This window comes from Anomaloglossus baeobatrachus, chromosome 4 (genome assembly GCF_048569485.1).
Source record: "Anomaloglossus baeobatrachus isolate aAnoBae1 chromosome 4, aAnoBae1.hap1, whole genome shotgun sequence".
In the NCBI taxonomy this organism is placed as follows: domain Eukaryota; kingdom Metazoa; phylum Chordata; class Amphibia; order Anura; family Aromobatidae; genus Anomaloglossus; species Anomaloglossus baeobatrachus.
Genome location: NC_134356.1, coordinates 281,983,696 through 282,010,527, shown reverse-complemented (window position 1 = coordinate 282,010,527; position 26,832 = coordinate 281,983,696). Strand labels below are relative to the sequence as shown.

The following is a 26,832-nucleotide window of genomic DNA, read 5'->3' as shown; positions in this document are numbered from 1 at the left end:
TCTGTTTGGTTATGATCAACTAAGACTGTATGTACACTACTCAGAAAAAGTTAGGGATATTTGGTGAAAACGTAAAAAGTTCACGCTACGGTGATATTTTATCATGAAAATTGGTCATCATAAGTAAAACATGGAATGCTGATTTCCTCATCTCGAACAATTTATTGAAATAAAAGGCAACAACAGTGTTGGGTATACCCCCAAAATATGACAATGTCACAATAACTTGTCATTTGGCCTTGAACATCAATTACAGCTTGGCATTGACTGTACTATTCACAATGTTTAAGGCAGTTCTGTATTGACGAAACACACATGGTAATGCCACCACCACCAAACTCTGATGACAAAAGTGGCTGATGCATGGCACTCTCCTTGATGTCTCCAACATCATTGGCAGCCATCATTTCTGCTCAGCATGAATATACTTTCATCAGTGAACAGTACTGAGGCCCACTGGCCCGTTGTCCACCAAGACTATGATGTCTGTGCCTGGTGGTGTATTCAGGTACCTTTGCAGGTCATTTAGCATGCAGACCACAATTATGAAAATGGTTTGGAATTGTCTGATCTGATGCTTGAGTGTCTGTCATCTTTTCTAAATGTGCCTGGAGTTGTGTGTCATTCATCATTTGATTCTGAAGGACACTTTTCAGAATAAAGCAGTCAGCTATGTGGGATGTGGCCACTTTTATGCCTTTCTTTGACTCTTCCAGTCTCTCTGTATCTCTGTTGCACCCGCTGATGACACTCTGTGATGCTGTAAGCTCAGTGGCCACTTCCGTCGGAGAACATCCTGCTTAAAGCCTCGCAATAGTGGGGTACTGTTGATCAATTCTTAGGTGTCATATTTGTCTCAAGATGCCAAAATGTGAACAGACTGTAGGGAAGGACTGTTTAACTACCAATTCTAATTGAGCCCCAACATTTATTGGATGATTCATGGGTCAAACACCTGTTGTGATTTTTTTTTTCCATTAAGCTCCTCTTTAGAGAACAAGTTGCGCAAATAGTACTGAAACATTGAACAGTTGGACATGTGCATTCAAAATTTTCGAGAAGGTAATATTACGTTCACCTGATGCCTGGTTGCCTGATGGCTGGTTGGAGGGCATTTTAAGATGGTCCTGAAATTTCACCCAAAACCAAATGCCACTAACCTTTAGTGAGTAGTGTATGTCTGAGATAAGACTCTTAGTAGAGGTGCCTCAGAAGCAGAGGCACTCTAACTGTGAAGGAATAGTAGTGCTAGCTGACTTCATAAATGATGAGAAATAATCAGATATTTGTTGAGAGGAAAAATATGCAGATAGTTAGTTTATGCAAGTTACTTAATTAGTGTAATGTTTTGGGCTACCGTGAAAGAGAGTCGCCTATATATCTAAAGCAGAAAAGCCCAACCTTCATCCAATGGTTAGTCACACAAGTTTTCAGACCCTCTGGAAGATAAGGGGTGTATATAAAAGGATTAAAATTGATCCATGAGTAGCCGGCTGGTATCATTCTACATTTGCGCCACACGTCCCTGGAAAACGCCATAGTAGGACCTAGTAGAGTGTAAGGAAAAATGTTGTGTGGAATTCCCCATATAAAAGAGATGGGATAGTAAGGGGTGATCCACAGCTTTTCGACTTCCGTCCATTTTTTTAATGAATATAACAGTGACCAGGAGGACAGGTGGCGCAGAAGTGTTGCGTAGTAGTATAAGGTAATGTTATTGAAAGGTAGACCACCGTCAGACCTGGGTATATAGATGACCAAATTAGGGATGCAATGTCTTCCAGAATTCCAGACAAATCTCAGAAGGGACATCTGGTTCTTCTTCAGGGATGCTAGAGGTATTTTGATCAGTAGGGTTTCAAACTAGTATAAAAATAGAGGAAGACTGGACATTTTAACCTCTGCTATTTTGTCCAGAAAAGAAAAATGGAAGGACGATCATTACTTTATCTGTGACTCATCCTCACTTATCAAAGTTAGGAAGTTTGCTTGAAAGAGAACCATATGTGGAAGTAATATAAATTTCTAAGTATCGCAATAATTTTTCACACAACATGTAATTGTAGGACATTTTTAAGAATTGGAGATTGGATTCCGGAATATTAAGTGGCAGTGCTTATATTTTACTAGCTTTAGGTTTGGAACCAGATAATTTATTGTAATGATTTAAGGTTAAGTGTGAGTTGGGGAGAGAAGTGGTTTGTCAATGTAAGCATCGTCAGCAAACAACGGAACTTTGCAGGATCTATCCCAGATTTTTATCTTTTTTACATCTGGATTAATCCTAATCTGAGCTGCTAAGGGCTCAATACTGCATACTGTGTATAGAAGGCGGAGAGCGGGTGTCCTTGGCGAGTGACATTATTTATAGATAGAACTGTGAATGTGCATAAGGTAAGCGCACAGATGCCTTCGAGTGTGAGTAAAGTCCTCTCAAGGCTGTAACAAATGGTCCTGACAGACCAAAATTATATAGCGTGCGGAACATAAAGGACCAATCCAGCAAATCAAAAGCCTTTTCTGCATCGAGACCCAAAAAGTTCGCCTGCATGCTATCTTCATTAGCCAGTTTCCCCAGGTGCACCTATCATCTGGTATTATCTTCTGCCTGACAAAAACGGAGAAACATAACCTGACCTTTATGGACCAGCTGGGGAAGCCAAATGTAAAAATTTTCAGATCTAAGTTTAAGAGACTTATGGGACGATAACTCACACAGTAAGTGTTTTTTTTTTCCTGCTTCGGATTTAAATGTAATAAATTAATGAAGTAATGAATCTGGAATATCTCCACTGTTCATAAAATAATTGAACAGCTAAACCATATTTGGAGAAAGTATGTTGATGAACGTTTTATAGTACCAGTAATGTAACCAATCTAAGCCAGGCGATTTATGTAGGCCTTTCATAATTGCTTTTAAGTACTCTGCTATCGCCATCTTATTTAAACTATGCAGGGCTTCTTGTGGCAATTTAGGGAGTTTACATTAACATAAGTAGCTATCCAGCATTTTGGTCTTATCTGGATGGGATACAGGTAGAGCAGATGGGAGTGAGTAGAGAGATGAATAGTACATATGGAAAATATGTACAACTTTTGCAGGGTCATAATTAGAGATGAGCGAACCCGTGGAAGTTTGGTTTGGCGGGTTCAGACAGACTTTAGATAAAGTTCAGTTTGGGATCCGGACTTGACCTGAACCCCAATTGAATTCACTAATAGAGCAGTTTTGTTCTCTACACACATGCAGCCAGCCATAAACAGATCACTTTCAAGAGGTGGGGTTTTTACTTTTTGTTTGGTGGAGGGTGCACACTGCATCCGATTAGGCTGTTGGTACCCCAAGTGAGTACCATTCAAACACTACAAGCAGCACACACTGAGCTGAACCTTAAGCATACTTGAGCACAGCGATGCTCGCGCAAGTGGTTTTCATACATATAACACTTGAACTCTGTTTTTTGTTAAGTCTGTGTTTGTTATGAACGCCAAACACCGAACCTTCAGTTCGCTCATCTCTTGTCATAATGCAAAGTACCTGCTGAGTCTTTCATTTCATAAGGGGAATTTCTAACTGTTTGTTCTTCCAGCTTCTTAGCCAGCATAGTGTGATATGTATTGCTATATTCATAGCAGCGTTGTCGGGAGTAGTGGAGTAATTATTCAACTTTTACAAAGGAGAGGGGTTTTAGTTGGGCTCCAAGATTGATTGCCTTTTTAAGAAGACTTCTAGAAGGGTAGATATTTCATTGAATCTCAACTGATGTCAGTTCTCTTTCACATAGGAGATATTTTAATTTAGCATCCTTTTTCAGTTGAGAGAGAGCCATATATTGTCATTTGAATTCTGGTTTATGGGCTTCCCGTAAGATAGAGAGTGTGGAGGCCAAAGGAATATTTATGGAAAAATAGTAAAGGAGGGATTTTCGTAAATCTTCCGCTGTGATGAGATTAGTTAAAAGGGATTCATTCAATCTCAAATGTGTTATTTTGGGAAGCGTTACAGGTAATTCCAGCTCAACTGAAATTAGAGTGTGGTCCATTCATGATATGCTTCCTATACTGTATGTGAGGAGCATAGTGACTATACGGTTACAATATTTCCAAATACTAGCCTATGCGACTATAAGATTGACGTGGATGAGAATAAAATGTGTATTCTTAAGCTGTAGGGTTATCTACTCTGCATAAATCATATAACATGGAGGAGCGGACAAGACTACGGAAGCATATTGATAAAATAGATAATTTTTGTCCAGTGGAAGTAGACCAGTAGGTAAGTTTGTGCCTGTTTTCTGAAAATTCTATGATGAAATCACTCCAATAATTTGGGCAGAACGATGTTCACAGGAAAAACTAGAGAAGACTGATGTTATAAATTTCACCTGATCGGAGTTAAAGCGTGAAGATTACAGAGTAAGATTGGGGATCCCCTTAAACTGCCATAGGTGAGGCTTAACCTGCCTAGGAAGTCCAAATCAACTTTAGATACTTGTAGTGGACATAGGCGTCAGACTAACAATGTTAGCAGAGAATGACTGAGGAAACCAGTGTTGTGCAAACCTGAAGGATCCAGAATAATTGGTGTGCATCTCTTGTTGAAAAATTATTTTGGCCTGGGACTAATGCATTTCCTGAAGGGTGTCAAGCGCCGTTTTACATCTGAGTATAGACCTCTCATGTTAAAACCAAGAAATGTAATCATTGTGTATTAGTATAGTGCTTATATTTCATTATTATAGACACTGACAATACCAGATCTAGTTTGTGTTCCAATAATTTAGATGTGATAGATGCCAAACTCCTCTTCATAATGTTTACTATCAAATACCACATGCCGCGTCTTGGAAACTGTAAAAGAATAAATAAAAATAAATTTAAAATAATACAACATTCAACAAAATAAACAGGCTAAAACATAATTATTACATCATCTAATAGAAAATGAACTGGGTCCCAGAACAAAAAGTTGTGTGTAAGACAACTGTACTGAAAAACTATATGACTGGACTGAAAAGGTAGCTGCGAGTAAACTATTACAACTCCTTTTCGGAGATTGTGTCCACCTCCAACTAGCAATCTGATATTAGGCATCTTCCTTATAAGTGATTCCTTAGAAAAATAGCAGCCCCAATAATGAGACTCCAGCAATGTATCAATTGAACTTGGGGGATAATGAAGGAAAACACATCAACATCCTGATAGGCATAGTTATAAAACATTCAATAATTAGCCAATGAAAGGATAAATATCTCCCATTATGATCTTACATCATGGAAGATTGCCCTCTCTAGGGCCAAGCGTGCTGTGTTTGCGAGATTAATCTTGTTATCATAGACATGAGTAGTTGCCATAATTATTTTTCTCCATCTGTAGCTTTTGTGACAGATCAGATAGGTAAAAACAATTCTAAAGTAATAATGTAGTAAAATATCAGATATTAAAGAACTAGCTGTGACTGTAAGTGAAGGCAGGTCAAATGTGCATTTACAGGTAGGTCCAGAAGTAGAGACAGAGTTTTCATAATTTCACCTCTGTATACCTTTACAATGGATATGAAGCATCGTCAATATAATGTAAGTGATAATTCTCAGATTGTGCTCTAAAGAATTAATACAAGTGCAGGAGGCCATCAGTAGGCTGATAAATTTAAAAAAAAATTTAACCTTCCAACTAATTCTGGACACAATTGTAGATTAGCCCTGAGTTATACTACATCTGTAATAATGTCACATATAACTGATGAATTAATATTTGTGTGTTTTCAGTGCTGGAATTGGAAGAACCGGCTGTTTCATTGCTACATCCATTGGCTGTTGTCAGCTAAGAGAAGAAGGAATTGTAGATGTATTAAGCATTGTCTGCAAGCTAAGAATGGACAGGTAAATGCAGATCACAAAAAAAAATTATATTAAGTAGAGGAAAAAGTTCAATGTTTTGAGTTATAACTAGTGACGGACAGACTCTGACTATAAATGTCCGGATCCACACAGTTTCAAAAATATCCAGGTGCCGGGTCCGGAGTTCTCAGGGAACTCCGACTAATGATTGGGATCCAGCAACTCTGTGAGTAAAAAAAAAAAAAAAATAAAGGAAAAATAAAACAAGCGCACTATAATTACCGAGTCTCAAGCATGGCTGTAACTGCTTCCGGACCACTCACTCTTCTTTCATGGCCACTTATTAGCCTCATACATAGTTCACTGCTTCCCCCGCCCACTGACAGTCCTGGCATCTGTGGTTGCCCCCAGCCTGTGTGACAGAGTGCCTGACTGCTTGCAATCACAGACCCTGTCTGTGGTCCCTATTGTTGTATAAAAATAAAAAAATTGTCATATGGTCCCCCTGTATTATGATACCCAGCACAGATAAAGCGTACGACTACAGGCTGCAGCCCCCAGCTGTGCGTTTATCTTGGCTGTGTATCAAAATATGAGAAAGCGCATGCATTTTTTCTTTCTTTTTTAATTATCTGAATAGATAATTTTAAAAACTGTTGTGCGGTCCCCTACCCAGCTATGATAAAGCCCAACAGCTGGGGGATGCTATTTTTAGGCTTGGGGGGCCCAATAAGCATGTGTTTCCTCAACCTAAGAATACCAGCCCCCAGCTATTGGGCTTTATCATGCCTGGTATCATAATTGGGGGGGTACCACACACCATTTTTTAAAATTATTTATTTAATTTTTTTTTTTTTCTAAAAAGTCGCATGCGGTTCCTCTTATTTTGATACACAGTCAGGATAATGCGCACAGCTGGGGGCTGTAGCCTGTAGCCATATGCTTTATCTGTGCTGGGTTTCATAATATAGGGGGACAGTACCCCAATTTATTTATTTATTTTTATACCAAGATATTGACCCGCAGACAGGGTCTGTGATTGCAAGCAGTCAGACGCTGTCACACAGGCTGGGGGCGCATCTGACTGCAACCAATCAGAGACAACAGGACTGTTGGTGGGTGAAAGAATCAGTTAATATGAATGAAGGTAAATGAGTGGTCATGGAGGAAGAGTGAGCGGCCCGGAAGCAGTTACATCCGCGCCTGGAGCCTCAGTAAGTATAGCACACTTCCTCTAATTCTCCTATCCCTTCTCCCACTATTTTTAAGCGCCAGATTCTGTCCCCCTTAGACTTATACGGGGACCGGTATCCAGCCAGATATCTGGGATCAATTCCGGACCAAACCGATTTTTATTTTTAAATCTGGTTAGTCCCACCAATCCTATATATCTGTGAGTTCGCCCATCACTAGTTATAACATTTAGATGGGTGATACTTCATGCAAATTGGTTTTCTTCACATTCCATCCATAGAGCATCCTGTATACAAAAGCATAAATAATGATATTTAATAATTTTCTTGTTGCAACAGTATGTAAAAGTCTTTACTACAGTGCAACATTTTAATAAAAGGCTGTTTGAAGGATGAATTGGAAAAATTATATTTTTATTTTCTAAACTGATTTAAAAATAATGTTTTGCATGTTTTACTTCATTACAGACTGTATTACTTCTTCATAAGTACAGTAAATTAAAGTCTATCAAAGGCTGTCAGCTCAAAAAGGCAAACTCGGAAAGACTCAGCTCTAGCCACTCTGTCTAGTAGGTCTTAGTGGTAATCTGGCCTTGGCCTTTAACCCTAACACAGAGATATGCACAGAGCTGACATTGTGCAATTTGTTAAATCAGTAGAGCCGGCAACAAAGCAGTACACACTACCAGTGCGCAGTATCAGATTAGGTGGCAGTATTCAGAGACCAGCGGCAACCCAGCAAGTGATGTCATTGTGAAGAAGGTGCTGGTCTCTGAGCGCCACTGCTGTGTTGCCGGCTCTGTTGATCTGAGCTGGCAACACAGACAGTTCTGTCACTGTGCAAATCACACAATTACAGTGTGCAAGTGAACAACAGCCCCTGAAACAAGCGTCACTGACTACTGCAGTTTTTGCCCCCATTGATGCGTCATTTGAGTATACGAGCATGCACTGGGATTTTTGAACAAAGCGTCATCAGACAGGAGGTAGGGGAAAAAAATCAATAGTAGTTAGTGTAGTCAGGAAAGGCTAGGGACTTTTTAATGCAGCCATATTAGAAATTATTTTAGATTGGGGCAATAAATAGAGATTTAGACTGAAATTTCTTCAGTCTTCGGACTGCTCATTTAAAATTTATTTAGAGGAACTTACTATTGATAGGTTAGGCTATCAATGTTTGGTTGGGGTTAGTGCCTGCTGATTAACATAATAAATGGACTATAGTACATATTTTAATGAAACTTCATGTGACTGAGCTGTAGTTCCATGTAAAACTACCCATTCCATGATGGGCCACTGTACTTATATAAACAATATGCAATACGGCCCATTATGTGCTGATCAGTAAGATTCATAGAAGTTGAGTCACAACGGATCAAACATTGATGGCGAGTTTAAGTCTATTTTATATCCTAGTTCTATCTCAAAATGTGTCACAACTGTATCTTTTTTGGGTGAGAGAGAACCTGTCACCATGAAAATATAATCCAATCTGCATAGCTAAGTAGCTATGTAGTTTTGTGGAAAAAGTTCCAGTATAGCCTGTGATTTAATCATTTTAAACCTCTGTTCTTTCTGGTATTTTTGGCCCTGTCGGGGGTCTTATAAGTGATTGACAAGTGGGTTTTTTTTATGAGTACATACAGAGTTAGATGTCAATCACTGATGGGACTGCTCACTAGAGTCAAAATCCCAGAAAGAGCAGAATTTTAATGAATAAAATACAGTTAAACTGAATCTTTTCTAACAAAAAATATACATCAATCTACTTGGCTCCCCCTGCTCTATAACATGATGTCTGTAGATTGGACTGAATTTGTATGGTGACAGATTTCCTTTAAAGGAATGCTATCATCAGAAAATGATCTATTGATTAAATTATATTTTTGTGTTAAATGTATTTTTTAAAATGTTTGACAAGATTTTCATGTTTGTTTTCTATATCACAATCTATTAAAATAATAGAAATCTTGCAATTCATACACCAACCACTAGGGATTTCTTAGATTCTAACTTTTTTTTTTTTCAGGTAAATCCTGACCCCACTGTATATTTTGTATTAAAGTATCTCATTAACATGTGCAAAGGTCATTGTGAAGGGAGGAGGAGTAGGGTCAACTGTGACCTCACATTTTGTCAGTGGTAGATCCTATCCTATGTTATCAGCTGTGTATAAAGCCAATAGATAGAATTAAGTCTTTCAAAGCATCAGTAGATGTCATCACAAGCCAGTGTCAACAGATATGGACAACTGCTAAATGGCCAAAGGACTAGACAAGATCAGTGTTTATTCCTATTGCGAAGAAGGGAGATGCTACTGGCTATGGAAACTATCTGACTATTGTGCGCATATCTCATGCCAGCAAAATGCTACTAAAGATCCGAATAAGATGGTTACATCATTACTTTGACAGAGAGCTGCCAGAGGAATAAACAGGATTCATAAAAGGCAGAGGAACAAGAGATGTGATTGCTAGCATTAGTGGTATAATGGAAAAGGCCATAGAATACAGCAAGGAGATCTATTTTTGCTTCATTGAATACAGCAAAGCCTTTGACTTTGTTGATCACAAGACACTTTGGCGTACCATGAAGGATATGGGTGTGCCGAATAATTGATCAGCCTCATTTGGAACCTTTACTTCCACCAATAAGCAATGGTCTGAACGGAACAAGGTGGCATGGCATGGTTCAAAGTAGAGAAAGGCGTCAGACAAGACTACATCCTGTCATAATTTCTCTTCAATGTATATGCATAAGCTTTGTTGAGGAAGGCTGGATTTTTCGAAAAGAAAGAAGGAATCATCAGCAATCATCAACAATCTTAAATATGCGGGTGCAACACCTTTGATAGGAACAAGCTTAGAATTAAGAACATATTACGGAGTGTCAAGATGGAAAACTCGAACAAGGAACTCCTACTTAACACAAAGACGACAAATATTTACTACTTTCAGGTTCAACATGGACACATTTGAGATGAACGGCGACAAACTGAAAGTTGAAAGGACTTCAACCTACTCAGTGAATGATCATTCAAGATGCAAAGACAGTAATAAAAGAACAACTATGGACAAATCAACAAAGAAATCACTAAACAAGGTTTTCAAATTAAGAAACATTTCACTGGTGATAACCAAACAACTTGTGCTTAGTTTGGTCTTTTTTTGTGGTGACATAAGGATATGAAACCTGCACAATAAAGAAAGAAGACAGAAGAAGAATCAACACCATCAAAATGTGGTGCTGGAGAAGGATGGTCAAAGAGAATTGTGTCAAATGGTCACCAAAACCAAGAAAAATATACTCTAATAAGCATGTGACTGCCTGCATTCATGTGCAAAAAGACATATTTTATTACAACAAGATAAAAAACACCTAAATACACTGAAAGGGAAAAGTGCAAAGCTGTGGAGAAGGATGTTATCAATACCACAGATGGCAAGAAGAACAAACAGATCAATTTTGGAACTAATCAAGCCAGACATGTCACTCGATGCAAGGATCACCAAGCTACAACTTGCCGACTTTGGATATATCCTATGATGAGAGCAATCGCTGGAGAATGACATAATGGTCAGATGAATAAAAGGAACAAGGTGAAAAGGAAGACCAGCAACCCAATGGCTTGATACTAGTGAGATAATGATAGATAAGACCCTGGTGGACCTATCTAAGGGTACCTTCACACTTTAGCGATGCAGCAGCGATCCGACCAGCGATCTGACCTGGTCAGGATCGCTGCTGCATCGCTACATGGTCGCTGGTGAGCTGTCAAACAGGCAGATCTCACCAGCGACCAGTGACCAGCCCCCAGCCAGCAGCGACGTGCAAGCGATGCTGCGCTTGCACGGAGCCGGCGTCTGGAAGCTGCGGACACTGGTAACTAAGGTAAACATCGGGTATGGTTACCCGATGTTTACCTTAGTTACCAGCTCACACCGCTTAACTTAGCGTGTGCAGGGAGCAGGAGCCGGCACTGGCAGCGTGAGAGCTGCGGAGGCTGGTAACGAAGGTAAATATCGGGTAACCACCTTGGTTACCCGATGTTTACCTTGGTTACAGCTTACCGCAGGCTGTCAGACGCCGGCTCCTGCTCCCTTCACATTCAGGATAGTTGCTCTCTCGCTGTCACACACAGCGATGTGTGCTTATCAGCGGGAGAGCAACAATAAAAAAACGAACCAGCACTGTGTGTAACGAGCAGCGATCTCACAGCAGGGGCCAGATCACTGCTCAGTGTCACACACAGCGAGATCGCTAATGAGGTCACAAAAAACGTCACTCAGCAGCGATCTCAGTAGCGATCTCGCTGTGTGTGAAGTACCCCTAAGCTTGCACAAGATTGATCTTCTTACAGATTGTTCATCCATCAAGTCGCTACGGCAGATTGAGCCAAAGGCGGTTAAATAACAATAATAATAATAAAAAAGAGGTTTTTCCTGTTTTGTACCCCTGCTTTTGATAATATGGAGCCTTGCTGTAAACCATTCCTAAAAAAATAAGACGTATGAATCTAAAAAAAGTTCTAGTGACCACTGTGAAAGTTGCACATTTACTCATTTCATTTTTTTTAGTAGATTGTGATATGAAAAGAAAATCCAACATATTTTTCGAAAATACATCTAGCTAACAATAGGTATAATATGCTGATGCTTCCTCTTCTTTCAGTCTGGCAGGAGTACGTTTGGGTCCTTTTTTTGACTGTTGTCATGTGCTTCATTTTTCAAAACAAAAAACTGCAGAAAAAAATTATATACTAAGTGATACATGATTTCAATATTGAAAGTTAATTGCAAACATACCCAAACTTAAATGTAATATGTACAGTGCCTTGCAAGAGTATTCACCCCCTTGGCATTTTAGCTATTTTGTTACATTACAACCTGTGTTTAAATATTTATGTAATCTGGTTTGTGTTTGACGCATCAGCATTAAATAGTCTAAGATGGGAAAGTGAAGTGAGAAAAATATAGGTAAAAAATACATTTATGGGATGAAATAAATAAAAATTGCAATGTGTATATGTATTTACCCCTTTTGCTTTGAATCCCATAAAAATTTCTTGTGCAAACCAGTCCCTTCATGAGTCACGTGCTAAGTGAAAGGAAGTCCACCTGGTGCAATCTTAGGGCGGCTTTGCACGTTGCAACATTGCACGTGCGATGTCGATGGGGTCAAATCGAAAGTGACGCACATCCGGCGTCGCAGTCGATATCGCAACGTGTAAATCCTTTTTGATACGATGAACGAGCGCAAAAGCGTCGTTATCGTATCATCGCTGCAGCCTCCGACATTTCCATAATGCCGGTGCAGCAACAGGTACGATGTTGTTCCTCGCTCCTGCGGCAGCACACATCGCTGTGTGTGAAGCCGCAGGAGCGAGGAACTTCACCTTACCTGCCGCCGGCTGCAATGAGAAGGACGGAGGTGGGCGGGATGTTTACATCCTGCTCATCTCCGCCCCTCCACTTCAATTGGCCGCCTGCCGTGTGACGTCTCTGTGACGCCGCACGACCCGCCCCCTTAGGAAGGAGGCGGGTCGCCGGCCAGAGGGACGTCGCACGGCAGGTATGTGCGTGTGAAACTGCCGTAGCGATAATAATCGCTATGGCAGCTTTCACTAGATATTGCACGTGCGACGGGGGCGGGACTATCGCTGCAGCATCAGTAACACATTGTTACCGATGTCGCAGCGTGCAAAGCCCGCCTAAGGGTCATATGGTCTGTCAGTATTTACACACCTTTTCTGAAAATCTACAGCGGCTGCAACACCATTAAGTAATAGGCACCACTAACCAAACAACACCATGAAGACCAAGGAGATCTCCAAACAAGTCAGAGACAAAGTTGTTGAGATGTAGAAGTCAGGGTTGGACTCTAAAAAAAATCCCAATCTCTGATGATCCCCTGGAGCATCATCAAATTCATAATTATCAAAAGGAAAGAACATGGTACAACAAACCTGCCAAGAAAGGGACACCCACCGAAACTCTGAGCCCGGGCAAGGAGGGCATTAATCAGAGTGGCAGCACAGAGACCAAAGGTAACCATAAAGGAGCTCCAGAGTTCCCAAGCAGAGACTAGAGTATCTGTCCATACAACCACAATAAGCTGTACACTCCATAGGGTAGAGTGGGCAGAAAAAAGCCTATACTTACGGACAAAAATTGGAAGCCTCGTTTTGAGTTTAGCAAAAGACATGTGGAAGACTCCCCAAATGTATGGAGTAAGGTGCTGAGGTCAGATGAGACCAAAATTGAACATTTTGGCCGCCAAGGTAAACGCTGTGTCTGGCGCCAAACCAGCAGAGCTCATCACGTTAAGAGCACCACCCCCACAGTGAAACATGATGGTGGCAGTATCATGCTGTGGGGATGTTTTTCACCAGCAGGGACAGGGAAAATGAGCTGAGTCGAAGGAACCTGCTTCAGTCAGTCTGCGATTAAAGACTGGGACGGAGGTTCACCTTCCAACATGACAATGTTGCAATGCATATTGCTAATGCAACACTCAAGTAGTTTAAAGTGATAAGTGTAAATGTATTGGAATGGCCTAGTCACAGCCTAGACCTTAATCCAGTTGAGAATCTCTAGTCAGACTTGAAGATTGCTGTTCACCAGCTATCTCACTTAAAGGAGCTGGAGCAGTTTTGCTTTGAGGAGTGGGCAAAAATCCCCGTGGCAGGATGTGGAAAGCTCATAGAGACTTATTGAAAAGTGACTTGCATCTGCAAATGCTGCAAAAGGAGGCTTTACAAAGTATTGACTTTAGGGGGTTGAATGCATGCTGAAGTTTTCAGTTATTTTGTCCAATTTGTTGTTTGCTTCACACTAAAAAGAAAACCAAATGTTCACAGTTGTAGGCATGTTCTTTACATGAACTGATACAAACCTTCAGAAAACAAGTTCCATTTCTGGTTATGAGGTAGCAAAACACAAAAAATTCCAAGGGAGTATAAAATATCTCAAGGCACTGTATATTTTCATACATCTAGATCTGTTCCCATCCTATTTGATCTGTGAAATGGATACCTGCTGCTGCTTGAAACTTTGTACCTTTGTGAATGTATACCGTTGAAGGGAGCAAATATGGTGTAATCCCAAGCTTGCACTGTTCATTATACATAGCTACTTGTCAAATCTCTTCATCTTCTTACCTGAGCTAAAAAGAGTGAATGTTATCAGAGACATGGCCTGATAGTCTCTTCTGACCATCAGCCTGTAATGACCTGCCACAAAAAAAGGATATTGAACTCTTTTCAGATTGTAAAACACAGTAAGAGCTTTAATGTACAGTATGTGCCTATGCATTGATGTTAGACTCTGATGTTAAATAGAAGTTCTTTATTGGATTTCTAAACTGTAAAATCTTTTTAGGTTTATATCAGATTATTATATGTAAGAATATTTATTACATTGTTACATAATATTTTATAAGAGATATATGAAATAGATAAAATGTATCTATATTTAATCCAATAGTGTTTTATGTGTCATGTGTCAGTATGTAAGTTGTGCACACCCTACGTGACCAGAAGAGAAACTAGGCAGCTTTTCCTGTCATTTCCCTAGCAGACTGAAATGTATCCTGTCCAAATGATGGTCAAAGGACATATTTCTGCTACTATTAAACTAATTCTCAGAAATACATCTCCACAAAGCTGAATATGTAAAATGGAAATGCCGCTCTGGTTTCTGACCATTTAGTCATTACATATAGAGACAAGTTAAAAATTCATTTTTATTTACCCTATTGAGAAATTTTGAATTCATAGGGTAGGACCCTTTGCTCCGGATCGTCATCACTTCGATAAAGTGGAAAACCATTAGAAAGAGCATTACTCTGTATTTTGGGGACTTTTCTTGCATTACCCACACAACCCAATGATTTCTATAGACACTATGTAATATTGTAATTCATTGGTGGTGGCGCCATAGGAAATCAAACACTTAAGCGGGCTTTACACGCTACGATATCGTTAATGAATTATCGTCGGGGTCACGGTGTTTGTGACGCACATCTGGCTTCATTAACGAGATCGCAGTGTGTGACACTTATGAGCGACCTTAAACGATCGCAAAAGCGGTCAAAATCGTTTGCCGCGGAGAGGTCGTCCTAAAACAAAAAATCGTTTTCTGCTTATTAGCGATTAGTGTGTGACACCGCAGGAGCGACGAACATCTCCTTACCTGCCTCGACCGGCAATGCGGAAGGAAGGAGGTGGGCGGGATATTATGTCCCATTCATCTCTGCCCCTCCGCTTCTATTGGACGCCTGGCGTGTGATGTCGCTGTGACGCCGAACAAACCGCCCCCTTAGAAAGGAGGCGGTTCGCCGGACAGAGCGATGTCGCAGAGCAGGTATGTGCTTGTGACGCTGCCGTAGCGATAGTGTTCGCTACGGCAGCGATCACCACATATCGGCCGTACGACGGGGGCGGGTGCTATCGCGCTCGACATCTCCAGCAAATGCTAGCGATGTCGCAGCATGTAAAGCCCGCTTTACTGCCAGGTTTCCCATCAGATTTCAGCTTATTGCTGGAGATCTCAAGGTTGTGACAAAATTATTATTAATGGACCATTCTAACTAGTAAGAATTTTGAAAAGCTGGAAGCCCTTTAAAACGTCTACGGTTCAAAGCAAAATTTTTACCAGGGCCACTCACCTACCATGTGTCATTTAAATTCATATTAGTGTACAGCACAGTAGGAAAGATCTGGATGGGACAAAGGCTCACAGATAGGACAGTACCATAAGGAATAAAATTGGGGCCACGGTGGTGGTAACACTCAGGTGAGGGGTTGCATAAGGACTAGGGATGATCGAATACCTCAAATATTCGGCAACGCCCATATTCGCCGAATAGGTCGCCGCTATTCGACTATTTGCGAATATTTGATGCTCAATGAAAGTCTATGGGAAACCCAAATAGTTGCTGAATAGCAACTATTTGAGCTCCCCATAGACTTACATTGCGCATCGAATATTCGCATAGCGGCGACCTATTCATCGGATATTCGCGAAGCCAAATAATTGTGATATTCAATCATCCCTAATAAGGACACAATATCTGTAGAGGTTGCGTAAGGAAACAACACCTGAAGGGTTTGCGTAATGACACAACACCCATAAAAGCCTGATGTGCTGTAAGTTCAGCCCCATTGCTGGAGGACAGTATCGTCTCGGTAGCAGATTGGCCAAGTAGAGATTATCACTAAATCCAGGCTGCGCTCCTGGAAAGGAGGAGATCCTTTAGGGCAGAGGTCCCCAACTCCAGTCCTCAAGGCCCACCAACAGTGCAGGTTTTTGGGATTTCCTTAGTATTGCACAGGTGTGTTAATGTAATTACCTGCCCAGGTGCTGGTTCCAACAGCAGTGCAATGCTAAGGAAATCCTGAAAACATGCACTGTTGGTGGGCCTTGAGGACTGGAGTTAGGGAAATTATACTATATTCAAGAGCTACAATATATTATTCTTTTACATATAATTAAAGGGGTTGTCTGGTCAGAAGGATGTGATATCCTTCTCCAAGGATAATTCATCAAAATCATATCAGTGGGGATCTGAAATACACATCTCAACCAACCAGCTGTTAAAAGGTAAGGCAGCAGCATGATCAGTCAGGATGCTGAATGTTGCAACCACACTGATCTGATATTAATTACCTTTCCTGAAGATCCGTCATCACTCTCTTCTGACCAGACAGGTTGTCCACCTTTGGGGACAATTGTTATTTCCACCGTTCATAAATATGTTTTGAGTTTACAATTGTTTTTGTAATTTGTTGTAATTAGATTACACCCTTTGCCTCCTATAGCCTCTTTGTTGCAATGTCTACTGTTGGTTTATGGCTACAGATCAGAATTGAATGTGCAGGGAAACAAACTGTAAACACAAAACTGCAAAATTTTATTTTTAAGGAAGCCCACTTATAAAAATTATATTTAGACTGAAATGTTGGCATTTAAGAAAAAAAATACCACAACTCCTCCTCTGTGACATTGTAGTGGATATAACACAATTTTCCAAAGAGGTAGGAGTCAAAATGTGAGACAGGAGTCAGTGACCCTCCGAACTTTTAAGAAATTTGAGAAGAGCAAATGGGGGAAAATGGATGCCTACTTACCAGGACACTAAGGCGGGCTTTGCACACTACGACATCGCAGGTGCGATGTCGGTGGGGTCAAATTGAAAATGACGCACTTCCGGCATCGCATGCGACATCGTAGTGTGTTAAGGCTCGATGATACGATTAACGAGCGCAAAAGCGTCGTAATCGTATCATCGGTGCAGCGTCGACGTAATCCATGATTACGCTGACGCGACGGTCCGATTTTGTTCCTCGTTCCTGCGGCAGCACACATCGCTGTGTGTGAAGCCGCAGGAGCGAGGAACATCTCCTACCGGCATCACTGCGGCTTCCGTAGTGTCACGGCCAGGTGGACGGGCAGACCCAGGAGGTGGATCCACTGGGCCGAACTCCTAGATGGTAGTAAAGAGTCCGGTAGCTGGAACACTATAAACAGCAGAACAGTCCGTGCACACGAGTATAGCGGAGAAGTCCCTGGGACCACGGAGTCACGGGTGGTAGTCCGGGTGACGCAGCTCAGGTTCGGAAGCCGAGATGATGTCAGGCGGGGTCCGGAACCTTTGGAGCGAGATGACGGGTCACCGCAGGGATCCGAGATGGTGCGGACTGTCAGGATGGCAGATGGACAGCGTTCGGGGTTCAGGATACGGCAGGACTGGATGGCGAGGCAGGCACGGCTCTACAAGAGAGATAGGTGAGTACATGCACAGAGACACCAGGAGACCTGACTCCTAGCTTAGGAAACACGAAGATCAGGCCCCGCCCCCTTGGACAATAACCCCCTTTATACCCTGTACCTGTTTAGCCTCATTTCCTGTTAATGGACGCTGGCCCTTTAAGAAAGGGTCAGTGACCGCGCGCGCGCCCTAATGCGCTCGCGCGCCGCCCGGGTGCCAGAAGCCAGGGAAGGAAGCTGAGAGGAGGACGCAGGGGAGCCAGCCAGGGCCTGGGAAGCCGTCGGGCGCCGGGATCGGAGACCAGGGGGCCTGGGAAGGACGGCACCGGAGGCTGGAGAGCGGGGAGCGTGGCAGGTGACCCGGGGAGCGGGGGTGAGGACCCGGGAAGGGGAGCCGAGGACCCGGGGAGCGTGACAGTACCCCCCCCCCCCACGCCCCCCTCCCCGCAACCGGGACATGAAGGCACGGATCAGAGGAGTGCCCACGTTCTCCCTGGGCTCCCAGGACCTATCCTCAGGACCATACCCTTCCCAGTCCACCAGGAAGAACTGTCGACCTCGTACGGTCTTCATGGCCACGATATCCCTTACCGCATAGATGTCGTCATCGGCAATAGGTGGAGGAGCCGGACTGGCAGCAGCGGAGAAGGGACCAAGGACAACCGGCTTGAGCAGGGAGACGTGGAATGAGTTGGGTATCCTCATCGAGGCCGGGAGCTGTAGCTTGTAGGAGACCTCATTGATCTTGTTGAGGACTTTAAACGGCCCAATGTAGCGAGGACCCAGCTTGTATGATGGTATCTTCAGGCGGACGTACTGGGAAGCAAGCTAGACGAGATCTCCAGGAGAGAAACACGGAGGATCCAGACGTTTCTTGTCTGCGTGTCTTTTCATCCGCAGGGAAGCACGCCCAAGGGACGCTTTGACAGAGTCCCAAATGGTAGCAAAGTCACGGGCTACTGTATCTGCAGCAGGGACATCCGAAGAAGGGGATACAGGCAATGGGATGGAAGGCTGAAGTCCGTAAACGACATGGAAGGGAGAGCTGGAGGACGACTTACTGATGTGGTGGTTGTGGGAGAATTCAGCCCAAGGAAGAAGAGCGGACCAGTCGTCGTGATGGGCGTTAACATAGTGACGTAAGAAAGAGGTCAAGATTTGATTGACCCTCTCTACCTGGCCATTAGACTGAGGATGGTATGCAGATGAAAAGTCCAGAGTCACTCCCAGATGTTTACAGAGAGCCCTCCAGAAGCGGGAGGTGAACTGAGTTCCTCTGTCGGATACGATGTGTAATGGAAAGCCATGCAAGCGGAAGATGTGTTGTATATAGGCGTCCGCGAGTTCCTGAGCAGAGGGCAGTCCAGCCATAGGGACGAAATGGGCCATTTTAGAGAACCGGTCCACCACGACCCATATGACTGTGTGTCCGGAGGACAATGGTAAGTCCGTAATAAAGTCCATTGCTATGTGTTGCCACGGAACTGAGGGTATCGGCAGAGGCAGAAGACGGCCATATGGGAGGTGTTTGGGCGTCTTGTTCCTGGCACAAGAGGAACAGGCGGATACAAAAGCAGCGACGTCCGTGCGAAGGGATGGCCACCAATAATGACGTACAATCGCACCCCATGTCTTTTTCTGACCAGCATGACCGGCTGTTTTCGAGGCATGACCCCAGTGTAACACTCTTTCCCTGTCTACCTCGGAGACATAGGTCTTCCCGGGCGGTATCTGGGCCAGGGTGACAGGGGCCACCGGAATGATTTTACTAGGACAAATGATGGGTTGGGTAGTCTCTTCCTCCTGCTCCATGGGCATGAAAGACCTGGACAAGGCATCAGCGCGTACATTCTTGTCCGCGGGTCGGAAATGAAGCTGGAAATCAAACCTGGCAAAGAATAGGGACCACCTGGCTTGCCGTGGGTTCAGACGCTGAGCGGACCGTAGGTATTCCAAGTTCTTGTGGTCCGTGTAAATAATCACGGGGTACACTGCACCTTCCAGGAGGTAGCGCCATTCCTCCAAAGCCAGTTTGACTGCCAAGAGCTCTCGGTCACCGATGGTGTAGTTGCGTTCAGGCGCTGAGAAGCCCTTGGAGAAGAATCCGCAAGTCACCATCTTCCCGGAGGAGGACTTTTGCATGAGCACTGCTCCGGCTCCTGAGGAGGAGGCATCCACCTCCAAGGTGAACTGGCGGTTTAACTCCGGACGGTGGAGTACAGGAGAGGAAGCAAAAGCCCGCTTCAGAGAGCCAAACGCGGCGTCAGCCGCAGGTGACCAGTCCTTTGGATTAGCCTCCTTCTTAGTCAAAGCGGAGAGAGGAGCAGTCAAGGCAGAGAAGTGAGGGATAAACTGGCGGTAGTAGTTGGCGAATCCCAGGAAGCGTTGGATTGCCTTCAGTCCAGAAGGAGGAGGCCAGTTGAGAATGGCGGAGACCTTCTTGGGATCCATCTGCAGTCCAGTCTCAGAGATGATGTACCCCAGAAAGGGGAGAGAAGACTGCTCAAAGACACACTTCTCATACTTTGCGTACAGACGATTCTCTCTCAGTCTTTGTAGAACCAGCTGTACGTTTTCTCTGTGGGTTTGGAGGTCCGGAGAGAAGACAAGGATGTCATCTAGATACACTACCACACAGATGTAGAGAAGGTCCCGGAACACGTCGTTCACCAGTTCTTGAAAGACGGCAGGAGCGTTACACAGGCCGAAGGGCATCACGCAGTATTCATAATGTCCATCGCGCGTATTGAACGCGGTTTTCCATTCGTCACCAGAGCGGATGCGTACCAGATTGTAAGCACCCCGAAGATCCAGCTTGGTGAACACACGAGCTCCTCTAAGCCGGTCAAACAATTCGGGAATGAGCGGCAGAGGGTACTTGTTTTTTACGGTGATTTGATTCAGACCCCGGTAGTCTATGCATGGGCGTAAGTCGCCCTCTTTCTTCTTGACAAAGAAGAAACCTGCTCCAGCAGGAGAGGAGGATCTCCGAATGAACCCCCTTGCCAGGCTCTCTGAGATGTAAGCAGACATGGCCCTTGTTTCGGCTGGAGATAAAGGATATATGCGTCCTCGTGGTGGTGTTGTTCCTGGGAGCAGGTCGATGGCACAATCGTATGGACGATGTGGCGGCAGTACCTCGGATTCCTTTTTATCAAAGACATCTGCAAAGGACCAATAGGCTGAGGGCAGCCCCGGTAGGTTCTCTGGAACCGGAGGTCGTCGGATGGGTTGTATGGACTTTAGGCACCTCTCATGACACGAAGGGCCCCATCGGGTGATTTCGCCAGTGCCCCAGCTAACTGATGGTTCGTGTGTCCGCAACCATGGAAGCCCCAGCAGGATCTGGTGGGACATGTGTGGGAGAACGTAGAAAGCAATGTTCTCGGTGTGAAGGGCACCGATACGCAGTTCGACCGGCCTGGTGATCCAGGAGATGGTGTCAGAGAGGGGTCTCCCATCCACCGAGGCAATCACTAGGGGCTTGTCGAGTGGAATAACAGGCACCCGGTACTTGTCCACCGTGGCCTGCTGGATGAAATTGCCTGCTGCCCCGGAATCGAGGTAGGCATCAGCCGTGAACCGCGTCTCTCCCGTTGTCACTTGCACTGTCCATGTAACCGGGTCAGAGAGAGTCCCAGCACCTAGGGTGGCCTCTCCTACCAACCCTAGGCTTTGGAGTTTCCCGGCCTCTCTGGACAGGAGCGTAGCAGGTGTGTGCCCTCACCGCAGTAAAAGCAGAGACCCTTGGCGAGCCGCTCTGCTCGACGTTGTTCAGACTGACGCACTCGGTCGATCTGCATGGGCTCGTGGACGGGAGCCCCAGCTGTCGATGACTGAAGTACGGAGGGTTTCTGCGGAGGAGAGGAATGCCGTACTGGACGTCTCTCACGGGACACTTCCTTGGATCGCTCCTGAAAGCGAATGTCCACTCGAGTCGCTAGGGCAATCAGGGCATCCAGGGTGGTCGGTACGTCACGACCCGCCAGCTCGTCTTTAATTCGCCCTGAGAGTCCTTCCCAGAAGGCGGCGGTTAAGGCCTCGTTGTTCCACCCGAGTTCTGAGGCCAGGGTGCGAAACCGGATCGCGTATTGACCCACCGTCAGAGTCCCCTGACGTAACCGGAGAAGAGACGAAGCAGACGCGGAGGCGCGTCCGGGCTCATCAAAAGTACCACGGAATGCCTGCAGGAAGTCCTGGATGTTCGTGGTAACAGGATCCCCCTTCTCCCACAAGGGGTTCATCCACGCCAGTGCCTCACCCTCTAGATGGGACATGATGAATGCGACCTTGGCTTGGTCGGAGGCAAACAAATGCGGCAGCTGCGTGAAATGGAGGGAGCATTGGTTTAAGAATCCCCTGCAGGTCTTGGGGTCTCCGGCGTACCGGGGTGGTGAAGCCAACCGAAGTCTGGTGGTATCTGAAGAAGTCGCCACAGGAGCTGGATCCGTGGATTGACTAGTGGAAGCCCGGGATGTTGAAGTCGTAACTGCCGCTTGTAGCGTGTTCAGGCGGGCGTCCACAGAAGACATGAATTGCAGCATGCGGGTCTGGACTTCACACTGGCGTTGGAGTTCCTCCTGTACGGCTGCTAGTGCTGCAGCGGGATCCATGGCCTGATCTTACTGTCACGGCCAGGTGGACGGGCAGACCCAGGAGGTGGATCCACTGGGCCGAACTCCTAGATGGTAGTAAAGAGTCCGGTAGCTGGAACACTATAAACAGCAGAACAGTCCGTGCACACGAGTATAGCGGAGAAGTCCCTGGGACCACGGAGTCACGGGTGGTAGTCCGGGTGACGCAGCTCAGGTTCGGAAGCCGAGATGATGTCAGGCGGGGTCCGGAACCTTTGGAGCGAGATGACGGGTCACCGCAGGGATCCGAGATGGTGCGGACTGTCAGGATGGCAGATGGACAGCGTTCGGGGTTCAGGATACGGCAGGACTGGATGGCGAGGCAGGCACGGCTCTACAAGAGAGATAGGTGAGTACATGCACAGAGACACCAGGAGACCTGACTCCTAGCTTAGGAAACACGAAGATCAGGCCCCGCCCCCTTGGACAATAACCCCCTTTATACCCTGTACCTGTTTAGCCTCATTTCCTGTTAATGGACGCTGGCCCTTTAAGAAAGGGTCAGTGACCGCGCGCGCGCCCTAATGCGCATGCGCGCCGCCCGGGTGCCAGAAGCCAGGGAAGGAAGCTGAGAGGAGGACGCAGGGGAGCCGGCCAGGGCCTGGGAAGCCGTCGGGCGCCGGGATCGGAGACCAGGGGGCCTGGGAAGGACGGGCACCGGAGGCTGGAGAGCGGGGAGCGTGGCAGGTGAGCCGGGGAGCGGAACCGAGGACCCGGGAAGGGGAGCCGAGGACCCGGGGAGCGTGACACGTAGGATGTGCGGAAGGAAGGAGGTGGGCGGGATGTTTACATCCCGCTCATCTCCGCCCCTCCGCTCCTATTGGCCGCCTGCCGTGTGACGTCGCAGTGACGCCATATGACCCGCCCCCTTAATAAGGAGGCGGGTCGCCGGCCAGAGCGACGGTCGCAGGACAGGTGAGTCCATGTGAAGCTGCCGTAGCGATAATGTTCGCTACGGCAGTTATCACAAGGATATCGCAGCTGCGACGGGGCGGGGACTATCGCGCTCGGCATCGCAGCATCGGCCTGCGATGTCGCAGCGTGCAAAGTGCCCCTAAGATTTCCTAGTCACTAGTGCTGGTTAGACAAGAGGGTGAAGTAATGCATTTTTATAGCTAATGAGCCAACTCAGTGGGCTCTGTGCTCCTTCACTGTTCTGATCACCCCTACCCCATTTATTACAAAGCTGATAGTTGGATGCAATATGTAAGTCTACATTGTTAGCTAGTAAATATTTTTGCTAATTTGATTGTTCCTGGCTCACATAATAATTATATAACTGTACATAACCTGTTGTAATTGTATCATTACTTATGATGGTTTATCTTCTTGTTCATAACAGGGGTGGAATGGTTCAGACAAGTGAACAGTATCAGTTTGTACACCATGCCCTGGGCCTTTATGAAAGCCGACTCTCAGCAGAAACCGTTCAGTGAAAGCCTGAGAGTTCAAGCAATAGAGATCTTTTTAGGTAATTTACCGGAATTACCGACCAGCAGTTTCTTGAAGGAGTAACGTAGACTCCACGGACAAGACTGTAGAGTGAACATTTGCGGAAATCTTGGAACGGCTGACACAGTTAGATGGAAAATAGCGTGTCATTGAATGTATCTGCAATGCAAGTTTCAGCAGAAAGCAATGGATGGTATAGAAGTTGTACATGGATTTTCCGTATGTAACTGGAAGGTAGATACACCTGAACCAGGATAATCTGCCACACAGAATGTACGTACTACCGCTCCAGACACAGCGGCTGGGTATCTTACGATTATTCAGTGTATAAGAAATAAACGTTTGCAAACTATATGTCTTGTAAATGGACTGTCAGTTGTCACTCTGTTAAGTGCTATTACTTATTATGTGGTGAGTTTGTTTCCTGCCCACATAAAACTTTTGCTGCTAGTGTTCGGAGTACTATAATTAGTTTATTTTTAATTAAATAATATTTCTTCGTTTTTATCTAAACGGTTCAGAAACAATGAACATTTTATATGGAGATGTGTCTTTGTTCTATTAGCAATTGTGACTTTCCAGCAGGATATATAACAGAGCACAATGTAATTTAATTATTGGATTTGCATTTGCTGTATACTGTCGGTTGTACTACTTGCTGCGCCTCTTCTCCAGTTCTGAATACAGTGTATTTGTAAATCCTGTGAGTAATTTTACCTGACAACTTTATAGCATATATTGAAGCTGCAAGAAATAAAGCTGTTGTCTTAAGAACGATAATTTGGTGCCATAGTGATTTTGTAATGCTTCAAGCCAGAGAAAATGTATAATATCTAGCTTCATGCATGGTCTCCAATCCATGGCACCCCAGATCACTTATCATGATATACTGGGAAATGTACTTAAATGGGCGATATCCATTTAATATCATAAATCAAGCTTCCATATTTGTAATACTCTATGCTGTCCATGTTTTTCCTCATTCCCAATACCTCTATTAGCAATTCTAACAGTATGTGCAGACAACATATTTTTCAGGCAGATCCATTGGGAAACTGGTGTAAAGAAGCGCCCAGAAAACACTGAGAAGAATTAACATATTCATTTGTATGTAAAAATGATTTGCTGTTCATATATTGTCTTTTGAGCACCTTTTAACAAAGACACCAAGAGATTAAAAGAAGTGACCTGACTATGTTTTGGTGTTTCAGCTCTGAAAATTTTCTATACTTTACAATAAAGGGTAATGGAATGGCTCAAAAAAAACCCTGATTGCCAAAATAATTAAATAGAGCTCATAATACCACTAAAAATGCCATGCACAGACTGTTAAAGGGATTTTTGCTACCTCATCTGAGAGCAGCATGATAGGAAAAGAGATTCTGAATCCAACGATATGTCACTTAGATTACTGGATGCAGCAGCTCTGACACATTCAGAATTTTTAAATATAGCCATGTAGCAGAATTGAGAGTGCTGTCTCCAACCACTGCAGGATGTCTATAGAGATTGTACATTGACAGTGAGGTTTCAGAGGAGGGGGCATGCCGGACTGCTCTGTTCGTGACATTGTAGTCCGAGCAATGAAAAGCAAATAAGCAACAGATCGAACCTTGACAAGACAGGCATCCCTGAATTCTCTATATTAACCCTTGCAGCATGCTAACTTCAGCTTACATAGCAAAAGCCTACTGACGGATTCCCTTTAACAGATGTCTCTTGGTAGCTTGAGACTGAGTACAAGTCAATGCTAAGCCAGATCATCCAATAGGTGGTGTAAGGCTAGACAAACGAGTGTAAAGATGCCTCATACTTATCATTCAGCATGAGCCACTGTGATAAATATGGAGCATTTTAAACTGTAATCTGTTTACTCTGAGTGTTTAGCCTGCTTTACATGTTACGATTTCGCATACAATATCGTATGCGATCGTAACTGCCCCCATCGTATGTGCGGCTTGTTCAATTTGTTGAATGTGCCGCACAAACGATTAACCCCGTCACACGTACTTACCCGTCCATACGACCTCGATGTGGGCGGCGAACGTCCACTTCCTGGAGTGGGAGGGACGTTCGGCATCACATCCATGTCACACAGCAGCCGGCCAATAGAAGCGGAGGGGCGGAGATGAGCGGGACGTAAACATCCCGCCCACCTCCTTCCTTCCGCATTGTCGGCGGGAGCCGCGGACGCAGGTAAGCTGTTGTTCAATGTTCCCGGCGTGTCACACACTGCGATGTGTGCTGCCTCGGGAACATTGCACAACCGCACGTTCAATTTTTGAGGAATGAACGACGTGCATGCGATGAATGGATTTTCGTTCAGTCGCAATTGCACAGAGGTTTTACACGCTACAATCATACTTATGATGCCGGATATGCGTCACTTACGACGTGACCCCGCCGACACATCGTAAGATTTATTGTAGCGTGTAAAGCGCCCTTTAGATCGGTTTAGTTAATTTACCCTCTTTTTTTCCATTTTTTTGTATGATCCTTTATCAATGAAGTGTAACCTATAAGAATATGAAAGCAGCGAGAAATACAGTGATTCTCAGAGAAACAAGTTGAAAAATATGATGTCATTTGTATAATTGGTGGTATTATATTGCATTAATATATCCAATGTATTAACAAGTGTATCACTAAAATATAGGTAGACAGTAAAACCGATGACACATTAAGATATTAGAAGTACTGTATGTGAATAAATCCCCTACTGTCCAATTTACTATTCTATTCCGACCCATTGTCGATATACTTCAGTGATACCATTCTCGGCAATCTATCTCACAACAAACACTACAGCACACAGCAGAAATCTAAGAAATTAACAATTTCCTCCTTTGTGACAGAGCTCCTGATCTGTTGCAGATATGCAGCTACAAGACACATTGCACCCCTCTGGAGCAGGTTGCTGGGTCATGCGAATTTGCTTGTTTTG

The 26,832-nt window shown here is 44.4% G+C and overlaps 1 protein-coding gene across 1 annotated transcript in view; it reads left to right on the top strand.

Moving 5' to 3' along the window:
- The window catches only part of PTPRR (protein tyrosine phosphatase receptor type R), a 300,065-nt gene extending 275,397 nt beyond the window's left edge, over positions 1 to 24,668 (top strand). Inside the window, exons 12-13 of the mRNA XM_075342474.1 lie at positions 5,769 to 5,882; positions 23,779 to 24,668. Of these exons, the coding sequence (XP_075198589.1) occupies positions 5,769 to 5,882; positions 23,779 to 23,872 (208 nt within the window). The 3' untranslated portion in view covers positions 23,873 to 24,668. The remainder of the gene's footprint in view (positions 1 to 5,768; positions 5,883 to 23,778) is intronic.
- Positions 24,669 to 26,832: the final 2,164 nt, after the last annotated feature.